At 46.5% G+C, this 18,386-nt stretch overlaps 1 protein-coding gene across 2 annotated transcripts in view; it reads right to left on the bottom strand.

Annotated features, from left to right (window-relative positions):
- Positions 1 to 8,482, bottom strand: part of SLC9A8 (solute carrier family 9 member A8) — a 44,073-nt gene extending 35,591 nt beyond the window's left edge. For both annotated transcript variants that reach the window (XM_042858328.2, XM_042858329.2), the window contains exons 1-3: positions 8,337 to 8,482; positions 6,755 to 6,933; positions 2,264 to 2,344 (exon numbers count right to left, since the gene is read on the bottom strand). In XM_042858328.2, coding sequence (XP_042714262.1) covers positions 2,264 to 2,344; positions 6,755 to 6,933; positions 8,337 to 8,350 — 274 coding nt within the window. In that variant the 5' untranslated portion in view covers positions 8,351 to 8,482. The remainder of the gene's footprint in view (positions 1 to 2,263; positions 2,345 to 6,754; positions 6,934 to 8,336) is intronic.
- Between the last annotated feature and the right edge of the window lie 9,904 nt (positions 8,483 to 18,386).

Raw genomic sequence — 18,386 nt, 5'->3', positions numbered from 1 at the left:
GTCGACTGCTGCTGCTCCCCCGTTGACTCTGCCTGCGCCTCTCGCTGAGCTGGAGTACAGGAGTCGACGGGAGAGCGCTCGGGGGTCAATTTATCGCGTCTACACTAGACACGATAAATCGATCCCTGCTGGATCGATTGCTGCCCGCCGATCCGGCTGGTAGTGAAGACATACCCTTAGTTTAGTATTATAGCTAAGCATCTTTTCCTTTGTGGTGTATTTTTAGTCTGACAGTGTGAGTACCACTAGTGACTGAAGTAAAAATATCACCACTACACAAAGATTATGGTAAGCAGTTACAGAGACAGTTGAAAAGCTGTTGCCTGAGATGACTTACGAAGGAAAATACTCTATTTCAGTGATAGGACTCAAGTAGATATTATATTGTCTAGAGATCCCTGATTCTCTTCTCATTTACAGATTTGTAAATCAGGAGTAACTGCACAGAAATCAGTAGTTATACCAATGTATAACCACTGTGAGAGCAGAATCAGGTTTGTGAACTTTTCAGACTTACTAAGAAGGGGCGAAGAGCTAGATCTGAATTAAGGGTGGCATTCTCTTGCCTCAAGTCATAGAAAGAGCCCAAGTGTACAATAGGGACAGTTCAGTATCTAGTAATCCAGGCAAGTTTTCAGGCTACTAGTGAAATTTATATTCTCAGAGTAGGTTAAATCACATGTACCACACACAAAGTTCTTCTGCAATTAAAATAAACTGACCTCATAAATGGAGATAAGATTCATGGTAGCAGGTGCCACCATTGTATCTTACCCCAGGTTAATGAGGATGCATGAGCGAGAGGAAGTTGGTAAAGTATTCCCCTCCTCCTAGATGCATCCCAGTTTTGCAGAGAATTACACCTCACTCAGGTCCACCTTTGAAGTCAATGGGACTTAAGCACATATTGAAGTGCTTTCCTGTCCAGGGATGGATTTATGCACATCCTTAAGTGCTCTCCTGAATCAGGGTCTCAAAATCTAGACAGCAAGATAAAGCACTCTGTAAGGAAATATGGCATACTAGCAACATCCTGCCATTTGACCTTACTGGCCAATTTATTTTTTTAATCTTGGCTTGTTCACTGAGCCTTGTGATTTCCTGCCCTCTTCCGATTTTAACTTCTGAAAGGCAGAGTAGCAATCTTCATGTTTCCAATCAGCTGACTGTGATAAGTCAGGTAGGAATAATAAAAAAGGAAAATGGAACCATCACCCAGCACTAGTGTTAAAATTATAGAATCCCAGGGCCACATTTTCAGAAGCGCTCAGTGTCCAGCAATTTCGTTTGAGCTCTGAAGGCAGTGCTCAGCCCTTTTGAAAATCTGACCTGAAGATTCTATAATGTTAGCACTAGCACTGGGGGATGATTCCTTTTTCTTTTTGATTACTGGCTGATTCATCACTCACACTCAGCTGATGAAGAACAATGGGAGCTGCTGGGTGCCGAGCACTTTTGAAAATCTAGTCACTTCATTTAGATGCCGAAATAGGAACAGGGTTCTTTTGAAAATCTGGCCCTTAGATGTTAAAAATGACAAATGACAAGGTGGATCCAACACAGTTACAACACTGCAAAGCACTATTAGGTCATTCTGTCCACTTCCCAACTGGTGTAGGATTGTTCCCTGCAGTAACACATTTTGCTTTGTCCAGTCTAGTTTTCAAATGATTTCGAAGATGGGGCTTCCACTTCCTCCTACGGAAGTGGATCTCACTATCAGAAAGATTCTCATGATATTTAGCATTCCAGTTTCCTTTTATTAATTTAATGCCAGTTATACCCTCTTTACCATGCGAGATATTTCGTCTCCCAACGTAGTGCTTGCACCTTTAGCTATTTAGAGCGTTATCATGATTCCCCACTAAACACATCAAGCAAGTGCCCCAGTCCTACAAAGTGGTCCATGGAAATGTGCTCTCATGGAGTCCAATTGATTTCAATAGGATTCCACACAGCCAGAAGGGTCTGCTCACATGTATCACTTTGCAGGGTCATAACACATGCTTAGCTCTTTAACTCTTTCCTAAATTAGTCCCTCCATCCCTAGAATTCCTGTTGCTCTTCTCTGAACTATGTCCAGTGTGCCTACATCTTTCTAGTAATAGTCAGCGCAGAAGTGAACACAGTAAGTAGTTCAGGCATTGTCACACCAGTTAAAGAGGGCACCAAAGTATGTAAACCCTTTTTTTATCCAAAAATATTATAACATAAATCAAGTTTTCTTCAAAAATATTAAAAGTGTGGTCACAGAAATACTCACCTAAAGAAACAACAGCCACACTCTCTGGCAAGAAATGTAGTCTGTATTTTATCAGTAAATGCACCAATATGATGCAGATAGCTGTGGGGAAGAAGTAAAACAGTATTAAAATATGTAACTGGTAGGACAGAAAAAGACATTCTTCTAAACAATGTTCCATGAATACAAACTGTGAAACTTTCCTAGTAAAAAATAAATCTGAAAGTAATTAGATGATAAACTGTTGTTCAAATATTTCAATGATTCCTAGAAATGGGTTAAATTAAAAGATGAATTAGTCAGAGGGGAAGGGGAATGTATACACACACACACACACACACATATATGTGTGTGTATATATATATATATAAAAACACACACACAAATTAACAGGGGATGGATCAAATTATGGACCTGTCAATCCCACGAGTGTGTCTTTAAACTCTGTTTGATATTTGATAAAGCTTATTGTGACAAAGCAGAAAAGTAATTACTAAGGCTATCTTCATTCCCTTACCTCACTGTGCCAAATAATCATTTGGGGGTCTTTTGCTAATTCAGTTTCCAGCCTCCACAAGGCTCCTGCAACTAGACTGCAACAAAACCTGTTTCTGACTCAAGAACTAAAAAGCTTCTCTGAACTGCTCTTACTAATGGACTAATGGTAAGCTTTAGCAACTCCCCCTAGCTACCACTGAACTGTCTTTGTTCAAGGGGGCAATCTGATGTGCTTCTGATCTAGAGTTGATTGTGGCTTTCAAGCAGATCGCTTATTTTATATGCTATTCCTTTGGAATATGGCCTCACTGAAAATAATGATTTTCAAGTACCTACAGCATGAGTGAACTTGTCACTTATTGTCCTTTGTCCCACGGAAAAGGACTTTCCCTCTATACTGTTCAGAAATGGAAGTCATGCCACTGTGTTCAGAATTCTGCACATTGTTATACTCATATTGGTAGGCACCTCACACACAGCGTGCTTTGCATTTAGTAAATTTACAAGTGACAGGCCCGGTAGACTAGAGAACTGAGCAGAGACTCCTGATATATACAGTAATACTAGCTGTACTGCTGACAAGTGTTGGCCCTGGGCAAATCACTTACCTTCTGCATCTCGGTTTTCATATCTATAAAATGGGGATAATAATATCTACCTCCCGAGGGAATCTGGACGATTAATTAATGTTTATATAGCACTTTGTGAACGTAAAGCTCTTACTACTGCCTTATTAATAATACAATTTCTGTTTAGCAGATCCAAATGCCAGCACCTTCCTACTTCTATTTCTTTGAACAAAAAATAAATACTGTGGTGCAACTGTAGGCTCAGATAATGGACTCCTACCAGTACAGATATTACAATGAGTGGCAGGTTGGTTGCCCATAGCTATTTGATACCTATTCTCTTGGCAATAGTTTGTCCAGTTGGTAATTGACTATTTACTCTGCTCTGCCCGCACCCTCTTCTATGGGCATGACATGAAGCAGTCAAGAGATTGACAAGAAAATGCTTCAAATGGTTTCGTGGAGGGTTTGAGTGTTACACAAGGAAGGCAAAGAAGATTAAGGGCCCGTAACACAGGTCAGGGGAGCTTGCGAGCCACGTTTATCTACTAGGATGCTGTATAAAATGGAAAGAAGTGTTACAAAGATAGGCCCTTTTGGCCGAACAAGGTACTGAAGTTAAACTGGGGTTTGTCTTAATAGATAAGCAGACTGCAGAAACCTGGGGCCAGAGACTAAGCAGTGTCACTTCTGGCCTGCTGAATTTTGAGCTTAGAGGGGGACCTATCCAGCCCTAAAGTAAAGCAGCTCCTTTGGCTACTCTAATTTAGGGCAGCTTCCCATAGCTGTCTAGGGGCCACTTTACAACCCAAAACAGTCAAAGCCCAGAGCACTCTGGCCACACCCTCCTTCATCCCCACCACACTCTCTGTCAGATGCTATGAATGGGGCAGCACAGAGCTCTTATACTGGCTCTCCACTGCTCTGGAAACTCTCCTTTGCTGGGGGGAGGGGGAAAAGAGGGAGGAAAGGGAAATTCAGCTGCTTCCAAGATCCATTATGCTGCTGGAGTGGGGTAACGGGGCTGGAATGTAGCCAAGAATTGTGACCCTACTCTTTAGCCCTAGGAAAAGATGCAGAAACTTTACCATGAATAAGCCTTTTAAATTCCAATTCTCACACACACACACACACACACACACTCAGAATTTCTCTTTTAAACTTCATGTTTTTTCTGATCTATTGCATTTTGTTTTGATTTTTCTTTAATACCTACTTAAATATCACTTTGGTACTGGTCACAGGGAGAACATCAGAGGGAGATGTGCATATATCTAAAGGACTGGGTTTTCTCTTTGTTGCATTTAATAAAATATACTTCATAGAGGGTGACACAGGTAGGATTTTATCCAAGTGGACTTATAAAATCTGCTGTTATGACAAATACACACATGTTTTCCTACTGAGTTTGCCAGATTGTGACACAAGCCACATATCAACACTGCAAACAGCGATCATCTAGAACAGGGGTCGGCAACCTCTGGCACACGGCTCGCTAGGGTAAGCACCTTGGCGGGCCGGGCCAGTTTATTTACCTGCTGACGTGGCAGGCTTGGCCAATCGCGGCCCCCACTGGCCGCAGTTCGCCGTCCCAGGCCAATAGGGGCTGCGAGAAGTGGCGCGGGCGAGGGATGTGCTGGCCGCAGCTTCCCGCCACCCCTATTGGCCTGGGACGGCGAACCGTGGCCAGTGGGGGCCGCGATTGGCCGAACCTGCCACGTCAGCAGTGCTTACCCTAGCGAGCCGCATGCCAGAGGTTGCCGACCCCTGATCTAGAAGATATTGAAGAACCAAGCAAGTAATATTACATACTTCTTCAGAAAGGATCTCTTATTGCGGTTTGTTTATAGGTCCCCCACTTTGCTTGTATTTCATACAGCAAGAGGTAGGACAAAACCCTTAAACACACTACTGAAACTGTGTTGTTACAGTTTTGACTACCGTATAGTTTACACTAGATCGGGGCGGGCAAACTTTTTGGCCTGAGGGCCGCATCAGGTTTCATAAATTGTATGGAGGGCCGGTTAGGGTAGGGGGTCGTGGCCCGGCCCTCACCTCCTATCTGCCATCCCCCCCGTGACTCCTGCCCCATCCAACCTGCCCTGTTCCCTGACGGCCCCTCTGGAACCCCTGCCCCATCCACACACCGCCACTCCCTATCCCGACTGCCCCCGGACCCCCGCTGCCTCATCCAATCCCTCCTCTCATTCCTGACGGCCCCCTGCCCCCCTGCCCCATCCAACCACCCCTTCTTCCTGTCCTGACTCTCCCCAGAACCCCAGCCCCTGACTGCCCCATCCAACCCCCTCCTTCCTGACTGCCCCCCGGGACCCCTGCCCCCATTCAACCCCGTTTCCCCACCACCACCCACCCCACCACCCCCTGACCACCACCTCAAACTCTCCTGCCCCCTTACCGCACTGCCTGGAGCACCAGTGGCTGGCAGCGCTACAGCCGCACTGCCCGGCTGGAGCCGGGCCACTCTGCCGCCGCCACCACAACGCCGCGCAGAGCACCGGGTCAGGCCGGGCTCTGCAGCTGCGCTGCCCCAGGAGCTCACAGCCCCGCCCCCCAGAGCATTGTGCTGGCAGCGGAGTGAGAGAGCCGAGGCTGTGGGAGAGTGGGGACAGCAGGGGAGGGGCCGGGGTGAGCCTCCCGGGCCAGGTGCTCGGGGGCCGAACAGGACTGTCCCGCGGGCCGGATGTGGCCCAGCCCTGCACTAGATAGATATCAATTAACACTGTTTATCAAAAAGTTGTATAATGTAAACAGACAGACTTACTGATGGCCCAGATTTTCAGAAAAATTGAGTGTGCAACTGTATGTGCAAAATATCTGTGCAATTATCACAAATTAGTGTTCAAACTGGGTAAGTGTACATGCCTATGAAAAACTGTGGCAATTTTCACTATAGTTACTTAATTTATGTATAATTACGGTAACTGTGCATGCAAATTCTATACAGGTTCTTACACCGCACTCTTCACCATAGCTGAGCACCTTCCAGCAGTGCTTTAAGTGACGTGACTAATGTCTCTCATGTGTTCGCTCATCCTCTCCTCAAGGGAAAAACTGTGCATAGTGCAGTATTTTGTTTTGGTAGGACACACACATTGCTATGTGTTTATAGTAAAGACAAGCGCAAAGAAACATGCCTTGCACTTGGAGCACAAGGTGGTGAGGTCTGTGAGGGTCCTTAGTTCCCTTAGGAGTTTATTCCACAGTCACTCAGTTCCACAAGCTCACCTTTTTGAACACGTAATTGCATATCCAACTTTTCTAAAAATCTGGGTCTATATGACAAACTTTCATGGCTGGGGGTTTGTAGGAGAAATACAGCACCATACTAAAAAAGTATCCCCAGGACTCATGCATCTTACAAATGTTTCAGACATAATACAAACTCAACAGTGAACAATAAGAGATTTTTCAGTTCAGCATTCACCTAATACAAGGAGACTAAAGAATATAGTCATGCCACTAGATTGCTCCTCTTGCTGAGCTTGGACTCCAGTCTGCACTGGAAGGATAGGTTTGGCAGGTGTAGGAACCACCAGTTTAGTCGTAACGGACAGCGTGGTGTGGAGGGTGACATTGAGGACTTCATGGGTAGCATTTGAGAACCTGTCAGGGCAATACAGAACATGATTAGACTTAGCAAAAGCTGGACATTGTGGGGGAGGTCGGTCAGGGTGAAGCACAAAACTACTGAAAGATTAAAAACAAAACTCATCAACAAGTTATCTTGGCAACAGAATTAATGATAATCATGTGCAGCTGCCTTAAAGAAGTGGTCCCTAATAATGGGCCCATGTGCAAGTACTAGGATTTCAGGCTCGTGGAACAATTTATTGCTGAATTCTTTCACTCACTGTGTGCAAAGAATACTTTGTATTGGAGCTGGGATTTAGCACACAGATGAATGGAAGGTGTGCAGTGTGGACAGGGACTTATTTTGCTTAGTTTGTCCAGTGGAACAAATCTACTGTAATCTCCATGGAGGTGCCACGGTATTGCATTTGCACACTACTGTACCAGGCAAAGTGGCAATATTTTGAGGGACCTTCCCCCTATACATTAAATACTGCATCAGGACATTTGATGACCATTCTTTGCCTTGTTACCATGTTAAAACTGAGATGTGCCTATAATTCAATTAATGGTACTTAAGCCTTCCCACTTTTAAAGATAAACCACTCTGCTACACCCCAGTGCACCAGTACTGCCTGGCCATCATTTGACTGTGCATGTCCTATCCACGGGGCTTGCATCATGCCAAACCTCAACTGTAAGACAAACATACCTGCCAGAGCAGGCTGGCTCACTCACAACCCAAGGGAAGGGGCAGGCCCCATCCCACTCAGATGAGCCTCACAGAGCTGCCTCTTGGTTAATTTGCACATCAGTGCATGTGTGCTGGGGAGGGGCTTGTTTTGCCTGTACAAATGTGGCAGCGGGACCAGACAGCCCTGTTTCATAGAATATCAGGGTTGGAAGGGACCTCAGGAGGTCATCTAGTCCAATCCCCTGCTCAAAGCAGGGCCCATCCCCAGACAGATTTTTGCCCCAGAACCTTAAATGGCCTCCTCAAGAATTGAACTCACAAGCCTGGGTTTAGCAGGCCAATGCTCAAACCACTGAGCTATTGCTTGCCCCCCCCCCGAGGGGCTCGCAGTGGCTGCACTGGACAGACCCATTTCACGGGGGAGAGGGCCTTGCGATTCCTGCACCAGGTGGCAGGGCCGGTGGCCCCGTTTCACAAGGGGCCCAGTAGCGATGTCAGGGCCCCTTGGGCGGGGGGACGGGGGCACACAGCAGCTATACGCTCACTGGATAAGCCAAGGCAATGGAGCTAGGGGGGTGGCTACCACTGCCCCTACCCCAGAGCGAGAGCCCCCGGCCTGGGCCTGAAATGAGGGGCTCGGCCTCCCGCCCCCGTATTCCCGCCCCGCTGGGGAGAGGGCCTGGTCCCCCCACCCTGCAAACTCTCCCCTCGTCCCGCAGCGCCCTACAGAGAATCAACTCACTCCACTTCCGCCATCGTGCCGCGCGCTCCGCCCCGGCCCCGCCCCTTCTTCCTGAGTCCTCCACCGCGCTCAGGGGCGGGAGCGGCTGCGCAGTGCGCCTCCTGCTTCCGGGTTCTGCCGGCGGCGGCGCTCTAGGCAACTCTATGGTGAGAGAAGGGGCGGGACGAGGAGGGTGAGATTTAACCGTGACGGAAAAGGGACAGGAACAGCTCACGTGACCCGGCGGTGGTGTCACGTGACGAGTGGGAACTGTCGGTCCCGCAAGAGGAGAGCCACCGCCCTCCCCCCGGGAGCGCCTTGCGGGGAGGAATGTAGAGAGCAGCCACCGCGTCGTGCCAGTGTGCTGTGTCCTCACGCGGTTGCCATGGCATCGTGCTGTGTCATCGCGTCGCTGCTGTCACTAACCCCCAAATCTGAAATTGCCCCCAGCCCCGGGAATCCCGAGCTTTCATAACAGCCCCCGCGGTTCCTATTATTGCCGTCTAGTGAGTGACACGTTAGTTCAGCCACGCCACGGTTTCAAGCGAGGCGCTGACCACAGCCGCCAACTGTGGGGGGAAGGGGACGGACTTAACTCTTCTAAATGGAAGTCGAGCTCGTGCGGTAATCACATGGCTGCAGGAGCTGGGGCTGTAAGAAAACACTCAATATCTTCAGCCTCACCCTACACTTGCAAGTGCTGGCAAGCGACGCTGCGTCAGCTGATGGTGTGATTGTGCAGCCGTGCTGGGTCCTCACACCGCGTCTACGTGTAGTGCTGCCTAAAGAAACATCTCTGCATTGGCAGGTCGCCTTATGCTGTGATCCGACTCAATGATACCGAAACTCTGTGTGCCTGGAAGCGTGGCCTTTTGTCTGATCATGGTGATTGATTGGTTCGGAAGCACCATTGAAATTATCTCGATGTTATCCTGGCTTGAGAAAGCCCTGGGTGGGATGATTTAGTTGGGGTTGGTCCTGCTTTGAGCAGGAGGTTGGACTAGATGACCTCCTGAGGTCTCTTCCAACTCTAATCTTCTATGGTTCAATCACTGAAGTGTGATAATCCATCATTTCAAAATATCTTCATGTTGTGTCAGAAAGGTTCCTTCATCCTGATGCTAAACCAAAATGCAATTGTCTCTAAATAGCATTGTATCAAACTACCCTCAAGCTGAATCAGAATACTGTGTCTCAAAATCCGTGTCAAAACATACTTGGATGAAAATGTCTAACTGATAAAAATATCACCAAATTGTGCCACAACAAAGGGAAAGGACAACTGAATGGTAAGGGCATAAGCCTGAGACTAGGGACATGCAGTTTCAATTCTCTGTTTTCCCACACACTTCCTGTGTGGCCTGTATCATTTAACTTCTCTGTGCCACAGTTCTACATCTGTAAAATAGAGATGATAGTGCTTTGGTGTTGTGAGGATAAAATACATTAAAGATGGTAAAGAGGTGAGATATTACAATGTAAGTACTAAAATAGATATCTGTGCCATGTTATTCCTTTATAAGGCTCTTTTTCAGCCCCTGCAAGGAATCTAAGGATCTGTCACTTCACTTTCCAGTAAGAGTGCCTCAAGAAAATGACTGGTTTGTGCACACAGGCATATGTGCCTGCACATTTTGGGTGCATTTTTGGAGGCCCTTTTGAAGTTGTAATCCAAGTTTAATAACTGGGATTATTATTCATTATGCATACACAATCCAGTAATGTGTTAGGGTTTTTGCAGACACTTACATACTCACTTTGTATATGTGTTTGTGAATGTTATTCTAACATGCATCAAAATGGAATAAAATGTAGGTGTGTTTAAAAAAAATGTTAAAACTGGAGGAGGTGCTATTCCTCCTTCCCCCATTTTAGGACCATGCTTGCAATTTATAGAAGGGTTTATGACTCAGGCTTCCTGTCTTTTTCTGGACAGATATACCCCCACAACTCTCCCTGTATAATCAACTTTGGGTGGCTATGTAGTAACATACTTCTCTAAAGCTAATGGATACGATCAGTGAAAGTGTTAGAGTCACCATAAGGGTTCATATGCTACCCACCCCAGAACCTTGTGCAGTAAGCATACCCAGAGAAACGGGGACATGGCTAAGGCTGTTGTGTGCCCTGGTGATGTGCCTCAGCTGCTGGAATGGTCCTTGGGAGCCATGGGCAGCTGGCCCAGCAAGCATCTTTCAGTCATCAATGGTCCTAGGATTGGTGTGGAACAAAGGTATTTTCTAGCCACTTGTGCCCCTTCCCCTTCCCTGACACCTGAGCTGTGCCTGGCACAAAAGGACAGACTCTTGGACCTAGCCATGGTAGTCTGAAAATTTAGCTGGAGTTTACTTTTTTATTGTGCTTTTTTTAGGGTTATTATATTTCCTGACTGGTGTGATCTAGTCCAGTAGCTCTGAACCTTCCCAGACTACTGTACCCCTTTCAGGAGTCTGCTACCCCAAAGTTTTACCTTACTTAAAAAGTACTTGCTTACAATATCAGACATAAAAATGCAAACGTGTCACAGCCACTATTACTGACAAATTGCTTTCTTTCTCATTTTTACCATATCATTATAAATATTGTACTTACATTTCAGTCTATAGTATATAGAGCAATATAAACAAGTCATTGTCAGTATGAAATGTTAGTTTGTACTGACTTCGCTAGTGCTTTTTAGGTGGCCTGTTGTAAAACTAGGCAAGTATCTAGATGAGTTGATGTACCCCGCCTCTCGTAAGACCTCAGCATACTCCCAGAAGATACATGTACCCCTGGTTGAGAACCACTGATCTAGAAGCTCCACATTTGTTTGTTGGCTTTGCTGAAGAGGTGAGCCTTTAATATAAAGGGATTGTAATGTGTCTAAAGTGCAAGGCCAGTAATAGAACTGTTTATAATATAGAAGGAGGTCAGTTTAACTCCAGCTGCTTGACTCAGCTGGGGCAGAAGTGGGGAACGGATTGGGGGGCAGGGGACCGGAGAAAATGTATTGGGACAAGAATTTGGGAAGGGGAATAAAGGGGAGGGGATTTGGGGGACCTGGACTGAGAATAGAGAATCAGAGAGACATAGAAGGGTGGCACGGAACCATGCTCCCAACCTTAGTATGGGTGGGCTCTGAAGGAAGCCAAAGGAGGCGATGCATTGGAGGAGGGCAGGGTGCTGATGTGGAATGGAAGGAGGGTTGCAATATGGGCAGGGGACCCCAGGAGCATAGGAAAGGAGGGCAAGGAATGTGGGCAAGGGAGATGGACCTGGAAGGGGGTACAAAGAACCAGGGGAGGCATATAAGGTGTTTGTGTATGGGAACTGGGGAGACATACATGAAGATTGGGAAATACAGAGAGTTTATAGTTTCCAGGGCAGAATTTGAGGGGTGTAAATTATTATAGCTCCATTGAAATCCAGTCTCAGCCTTCAAATCTATAGACTGCTAGCAGAGTTATCTCAGGCGATCTCATTGGTACATCTCTCAGACAGCCAGGACCCAGACCATATAAGGTTACAAACTATATAATACTCCATGACGATGACGGGAACAATCCCCATTTCCTGTACTTGATTCAGAGGTGGAACTTACCACAGTGTTTGACATTTTGACCTAGAGACATCACTGAAGGAAACAAAAAACAAACTGTCAGTGACACTGATAGTAACTGAACCAAATACTAGGGTGGCATAATTGCACAGATGGGCTCTTCATGCTCTGAGAGCACCAGCACAACACAAACTGATCATTTTTTGCAGGAGGACTTTCTGCAGACTTTTCATTTGTGGTTTTTTGATGTGTGTCTAATGAGCATCTGCTGGCAAATGTGTGTGTTGAAATGTTTCTTTTAAAAGATCCCAGGAATTTCATAATTGTTTAAAATTCATCCAAAATGATGTGGCTGTAGGTATCATTGTATTTAATCTTATTTCTTGAATAATACAGAGTAGCCTAAATAAATAATTATGATTATAATTAAGAGCAGACACACGTGAGCACCTAACTATATGTAACCCGTGCACTGGAAGCTTGGGAGAAATAATTAATCTTCAGGTCTAGGGCAAATTCTCTTCTCAGTTATACCAGTATAAATGTGTAGGTAACTAGCTGCAGTCAGCAGAGTTACTTTAGATTTATTCTTGAAGAAAGAAGGAATGGTCCAGTGATTAGGGTGGTAGCCTTGGGCTTAGAAAGCCAGGGGTCAAGTTCCTGCTGTGCCACAAACTTCCTATGTGACCTTGGCCAAGTCACTTGGTCTTTCCATGGCTCAATTCTCCATCTGTAAAATGGAGAAAATAGTACTTCTCTACCTCACAGGGTGTTATGTAGATAAATACATTAAAGATTGTGATAATTGGGAGCTATAGAAGAACCTGAGATATACTTACATCAGTGAAACTAATAGCTGAAGTTGGGCCTTTTTATCTAAGATGTTTATAAGATGTTCTTTATCATGGCATCTTGGCTCTGCAATGGGAAAAATAAGTGAAAGGAATTACTTTCTTTGAGTGAAGATAAGACAGGGATCAAATTTTCAGCTGACCTCAAGTCAGCTTCTGATTTTGGGTGCCCACTTTTGCACATGCAGGACAATGGCTGGCTGTTGGAGCTGCATGTGGAAAATGGGATGCAGGCCCACTTTGCAGGCAAAATCAGTTGTGTGTTCTAAAGATGATATGTAACATCAAAACCTAAATGGGCCTAAGATGGTCCACGTCCCTTGCTTGCATGTTTGTGAGTTTATAGAAGGATTATACCAGCAGTGCTCTAGCATCCATCCTGTTGATACAACGCCCTCACCTCAGAGGTGCTCAGTGTTCAGCATTCCTCAGGATCAGGCTCACAGCGACTCCTCAAATGCTGTCAGACCCATGCCAGACACAGTGGATGCTAATGAACTGTTGTGAAATTACCTATTTGTCAGAAGATCATCTGCTTGCAGTCCCTTATTTTATTTCCCCCCCTACACTTCAGAATGGGGTTGAGGAAAGAAACCTCATTGTACGCTGAGTGGACTGATGATGAATGACTTTTGCTATCAAACTCAGGATATGTATTAATTTTCGAGAGGAAGGCTAAGCATGCCACTGAAAGAAGGGAGAGGAAGAGACAGCCATGTAATGTACTTGCTTTATTGCTTTTGGGCAGATGGGGAGGATTCTCTCAGGCTGACTGATAAAATACTGAAAATTGTTTCAAACCCTTCACATAACAGAGTTGTTTTTATATCTTCTTATCTTATCTTAATCTTAATAAAATATATTTGGAAAGATCTGAGCATGAGCCATCAGCAGATAGCACCTCTCCTGCCCCCTTTGTATTAGTTACTTGGAAATCGTTAGGTACTTTGGAGTCCAATGGTTTGTTTGCTTTTCATTTAATATTTCTATATTTTAAATTGATAAATCCTGAGTTTATTCAGGACAGTTGGAGATGTAAATAAATCACACCTTATGGGCTGTGGGCAGTGCTGGGCATGATGTACCAGCAGAGTCAACACTTTATGACTGTTATCAGTCATAAAATAATAAAGAATGAAACTGACACAGACCCAGCCCAAAAGGAATCCAAAGGGCACAGGGAGGGGACATTGTTCAGGGATACTGTCATATCACACCCTTGCTGGCAGGCTGAGCAGAATGGCCAAGGACAGTGGGCCATGGAGCGTGAACTCCTCTCTGACCATGGTCAGGGTTGAGGCACGTTAATTAAAAGGGGGACAGTATAGGGAAGAGTTTATTGGTTGGCTGATGGCATAATCCATGTCTTCACCAGCCTTTTCCCATCTTCAGTTGGCGTGCAGATCTCCTTGACCACTGAGGGATTTCACAGGCTCATTTCCTCTGTCTCTTTTGTAAATACTAACTATTAACAATAATAAATAAATAGTAATGTATTTACTTATAATGCAGTAGAACCTAGGAGCCCCACTCAATGATGAAAGCTTCATTGTGCCAGATACTCTGCAGCCAATGTATAGAACCCAGGTTTTCTGCCTCCCAGGCCAATGCCCCATCCACTGGACCACGCAGCCTCTGCTATTTGAGCATTGTTCCTAATGGATAAAATGGGGTCAGGTCACTTATCCAAGGTGACACAGCAAGTCAGTGGCAGAGCTAGGAATAAGAAACTCAGTGTGTCGACTCTTACTCTAACTACCAAACCACACGCTCTCTCACAGTTCCTTTTTTATTAGAGGAATTTTTTTTTCAAGGGCACATCTCTGAAGCTTTCATCAGTAGAATGTCCTGCTTCTTAGGCTATCTCTGTAATTCCCCCTCAGGATAACATTGGCTATGTTTCTTAAAGCATAGCTCTCATGAACACACAGCATACAAATCACTTCTAGTACGCTACACACAGGACCTATATTTTACATCTAGAGACATCAGTTCCCAACACTGTATGGCCTTTCTTGCCCTAAATAAAGGACTGGAATAGGGTCCTTGGTCTCTGGAGCTGAGATAGAGGGAGACGTGCAGATTTAAGAGACATACAAAGAGAAATCCAGAGTGATAAAGGCTTAGCACTAGCAATGGGCACAGGCCACTCGTGACAATCTGCCATCCTAGGCAAACTTCAGTATGCTACCCACTCCAGCTCTCTAGAACAGAGAGGGGAGAAGGGATGCAGTGAGCCTTCTGATGTTTCAGTGCTTGTGGTAGGGGTGCAGGGGGAGGGAGGTGACGGGGGTTTGTGTCAAGTTGCAGGTTGTAGCACCATTTACTCAGGGTTGGCCCAGCTCCCCTTCTGTCATGACGGGGCAGCCAGGCAAAATTTGAGTAGGGGGCATTCTGACCTGGCATATGGGGTTGCAGCACCACTCAGGTTCGGCCCAGCTGCCCTAGCCACCCTATGCAGAATCTGCCACCTTAGGCAGCTGCCTAGTTTGCCTATAGCTAGTGCAGCCCTGATCACAGGTCAAAGTTGATTTAATGAAACAAATAAACATGATGAATTAACATGGAATAGAAACTATGTAGCTAGGCATTCCAAAGCTGAGGTGAGACATTCATGGGGGACTTTTAAGAAAGAGGAAGGGTTGACGTTATCCAGTTAATAGGACTATTTCCTTGGCCAGATGAGACGATTCTCCTTGGAATCCTCTCTTCTGACGGAGAAGTGATGTCAGCTAGCCTCATTTGTTTTCACCTCTATAGTGTAAAAAATGAGCCCTCAGGTAGGGAACTTCCAGCAACCACTCCTTTTCTCTATGCCAGAACCTGAGGTCCTGCCTCAGGGCCAGGGCCGGCTCCAGGCACCAGCCCTCCAAGCATGTGCTTGGGGTGGCACCTGGAGGAGGGCGGCGCTCACCCAGGGAGAGCGGGGCCGCTGGGCTCACCGCCCTCCCCCGGCGCTCAGGCCGGTCAGGGAGAGCGGGGCCGCTGGGCTCACCGCCCTCCCCCGGCGCTCAGGCCGGTCAGGGAGAGCGGGGCCCCGGCTGGGCTCGCCGCCCTCCCTCCGGTGCTCCGGCCAATCGGGGAGAGCGGGGCCCCGGCCGGGCTCTCCGCCCTCCTCCCGGTGCTCCAGCTGGTCGGGGAGAGCGGAGCCCCGGCCGGGCTTGCCACCTCCTCCCGGCGCTCCGGCCGGTCAGGGAGAGCGGGGCCCTGGCCGGGCTCGCCGCCCTCCTCCTGGCGCTCCGGCTGGTCGGGGAGAGCGGGGTCCTGGCCGGGCTCGCCGCCCTCCCCGCAGCGCTCTGGCCGGCTGGGGAGAGCGGGGCTGCGGCCGGGCTCGGCGCCCTCCCCTGCTGCGCTCCCCGCCGGGAGGCGGGGGGCGGCGGGAGGCTTTTTTGCCTGGGGCGGCAAAAAAGCCAGAGCCGGCCCTGCTCAGGGCCTGATTCTGATCTCACCCCCTCATCTCTGAAGTAACTAGCTAGGAGTCAATGGAATTCTGCCTATGTGAAGCTAGTATAAGTGACTGCAGAATCAGAACCTGGGTCTTTACTGAGGCAGCCTTCCATTGACTTCAATGGGAGTTTGCCAGAGAAAGGACTGAATAAAATCTGAGTCAGAGTCTCCAGATTTGGCCTGGTGTTAGAAGTTTCATTCCTTTTAAACTTGATCGTTTAAGCACAGATTATGTAACATTCAGAGTTTATTCCTGTAATTGCACATTGAAAAGCAAAATCTAGTTTGCATTGTTATAAGGCACTGTCTTCACTGAACTATAGCCTTTAGCAACATTCAGCAGCTGTGAAGAACGAATCAACGATACTTAAGAATATAAAAATCCATGCACCTTGATATGCAAGCTGTGGTGCCAGTGCTCTGTGTTGGAGAGGATGTGGGGGGGGGGGCTCAATCAGAATGGGGGGGGTTGGGCAGAAGGGGCAGGGCTGGGGCCAGACTCTCCCTGCCAGCCATTTGCGTGGCCTGGTGGAGATTTAAAGGGCCAGGGGCTTCCAGCCGCCGCTGCCAGTGCTACCCTGGGGCTCCAGCAGTGATTTAAAGGGCCGGAGCCCCGGGCCCTTTAAATCACCACTGGAGCCCCATGGTAGCAGTAGCGGCAGCTGGGAGCCTTGGGGCTCTGGCCCCTGCCGGGAGCCCCAGGCCCTTTTAAATTGCTGGGCCCCGGGAAAGCTGCCCCTTTTGGCCCCCCTCATCAGTGGCCCTGCCGGTACGGTCGGCTGTGTACCGGCTCTTACTGGTATGCTGGACTGGACTGGACTGGCTTACTTTCACCTCTGCTTGGATCTGACTAAAATATAGTTTGTGATTGGTTAAAGCATCTCTTCCAAAAAGCATCCTGTCTTGATCTGAAGATATCAAGAGATGGAGAGTCCACCACTTCCCATGGTAGTTTGTGCCAATGGTTAATCATCGTCACTGTTAATAATATGTGCATAAATTTAATTTGAATTTGTCTGGCTTCAGCTTCCAGGTGTTGGTTCTTGCTATGCCTTGTGTCAATTCAAGATCACATGGCACTTGTGATAACTGTCAGAATGTTAGTGATGGTGTCTTGACTGAATTCCAATATGGATGATTACACTCTGCCTCCCTAAAACTCCCAATGAGTTTTTATTGCCAAATGATATTCCACATATCCTGTCCCATCTTTTGTACTATTGCTGTGTGTTCTTCTGAGTACGGGGTGTCAAATACAGTGGTGGCAAGAGCAACATAATGGATAAGATGGGTAGGTGGATAGACAGGCTGAACATCCACAACCCCTATTGACTTCATTTGGAATTGAGGGTACTTAGCCTCTCACAGGAAGTGCTTTGCATCTTGCAAGTTCCCGAAGAGCTGACTGCATTTCAGTAACAAATAAGTTTTAAGGTGCCTTGAGGTCCTTGCACAGAAAGATGTTATATAAATGTAAGATCATTATCATACCAGATTAGACCACACGGTAGGTTCATATGGTCCAGACTCCTGTCTTTGTCAATACCTGGTGCTTCTAAGCACCTGGTTTTCTGTTTTTGTAAAACGTAGCAATTTGGCAGGGAGAGTCTTAGTGTTTCGGTAAAAAGTATTAGGCCAGAATACAATGGCTGGTGCTATATAAATATCCAGGACAACTGGAGAGATACGCTGGCTTTGGGCCACGTATAAAAGTTCCATTAAAGGAAAAGGGAGCTGTTTGCGTGGATCAGACACAACACAGAATTAAAATCTCCTTGTAGTAAAATCTGCATACAAATAAACATGGGGAGTATATTCAACAATGAACATCAAGAAAGATGGGATCTATATAGTAACTTGTTTGTAAAGTATTGCAATGAACTGGAGTGTGTGAGTGTATATGCGCACTCGCTCTCTTTCTCTCTCTCTCTCTGCTGGAAAGAATCAGAACTGATTAGCTGTGTGTCACAGGCCCTATATTAATATACTAACTAATAAAGTTGCTTGGACTCAAGTGGGTGAAGCCTATGCTTTTGAAATAAGAGGACCTGGGTTCTATTCCCATTGCTATAAAATTCAGAATGGTCTTACTGAACAGCATAGTGGTGGTTATGAAGCCCCAAGTAGCTAATGGTTTGTTACAATGTCATATATATTGTTTATGGCTTGGTAGTCTGAGTAAGTATTATTTTATTTGTTACATGTAACCCTACATCCAAACTGAATGGGTCT

Source organism: Chrysemys picta, chromosome 13 (genome assembly GCF_011386835.1).
Source record: "Chrysemys picta bellii isolate R12L10 chromosome 13, ASM1138683v2, whole genome shotgun sequence".
Lineage (NCBI taxonomy): Eukaryota > Metazoa > Chordata > Testudines > Emydidae > Chrysemys > Chrysemys picta.
Note: the sequence above shows the minus strand (reverse complement) of the source record. Positions and strands in the feature narration are given on the sequence as shown.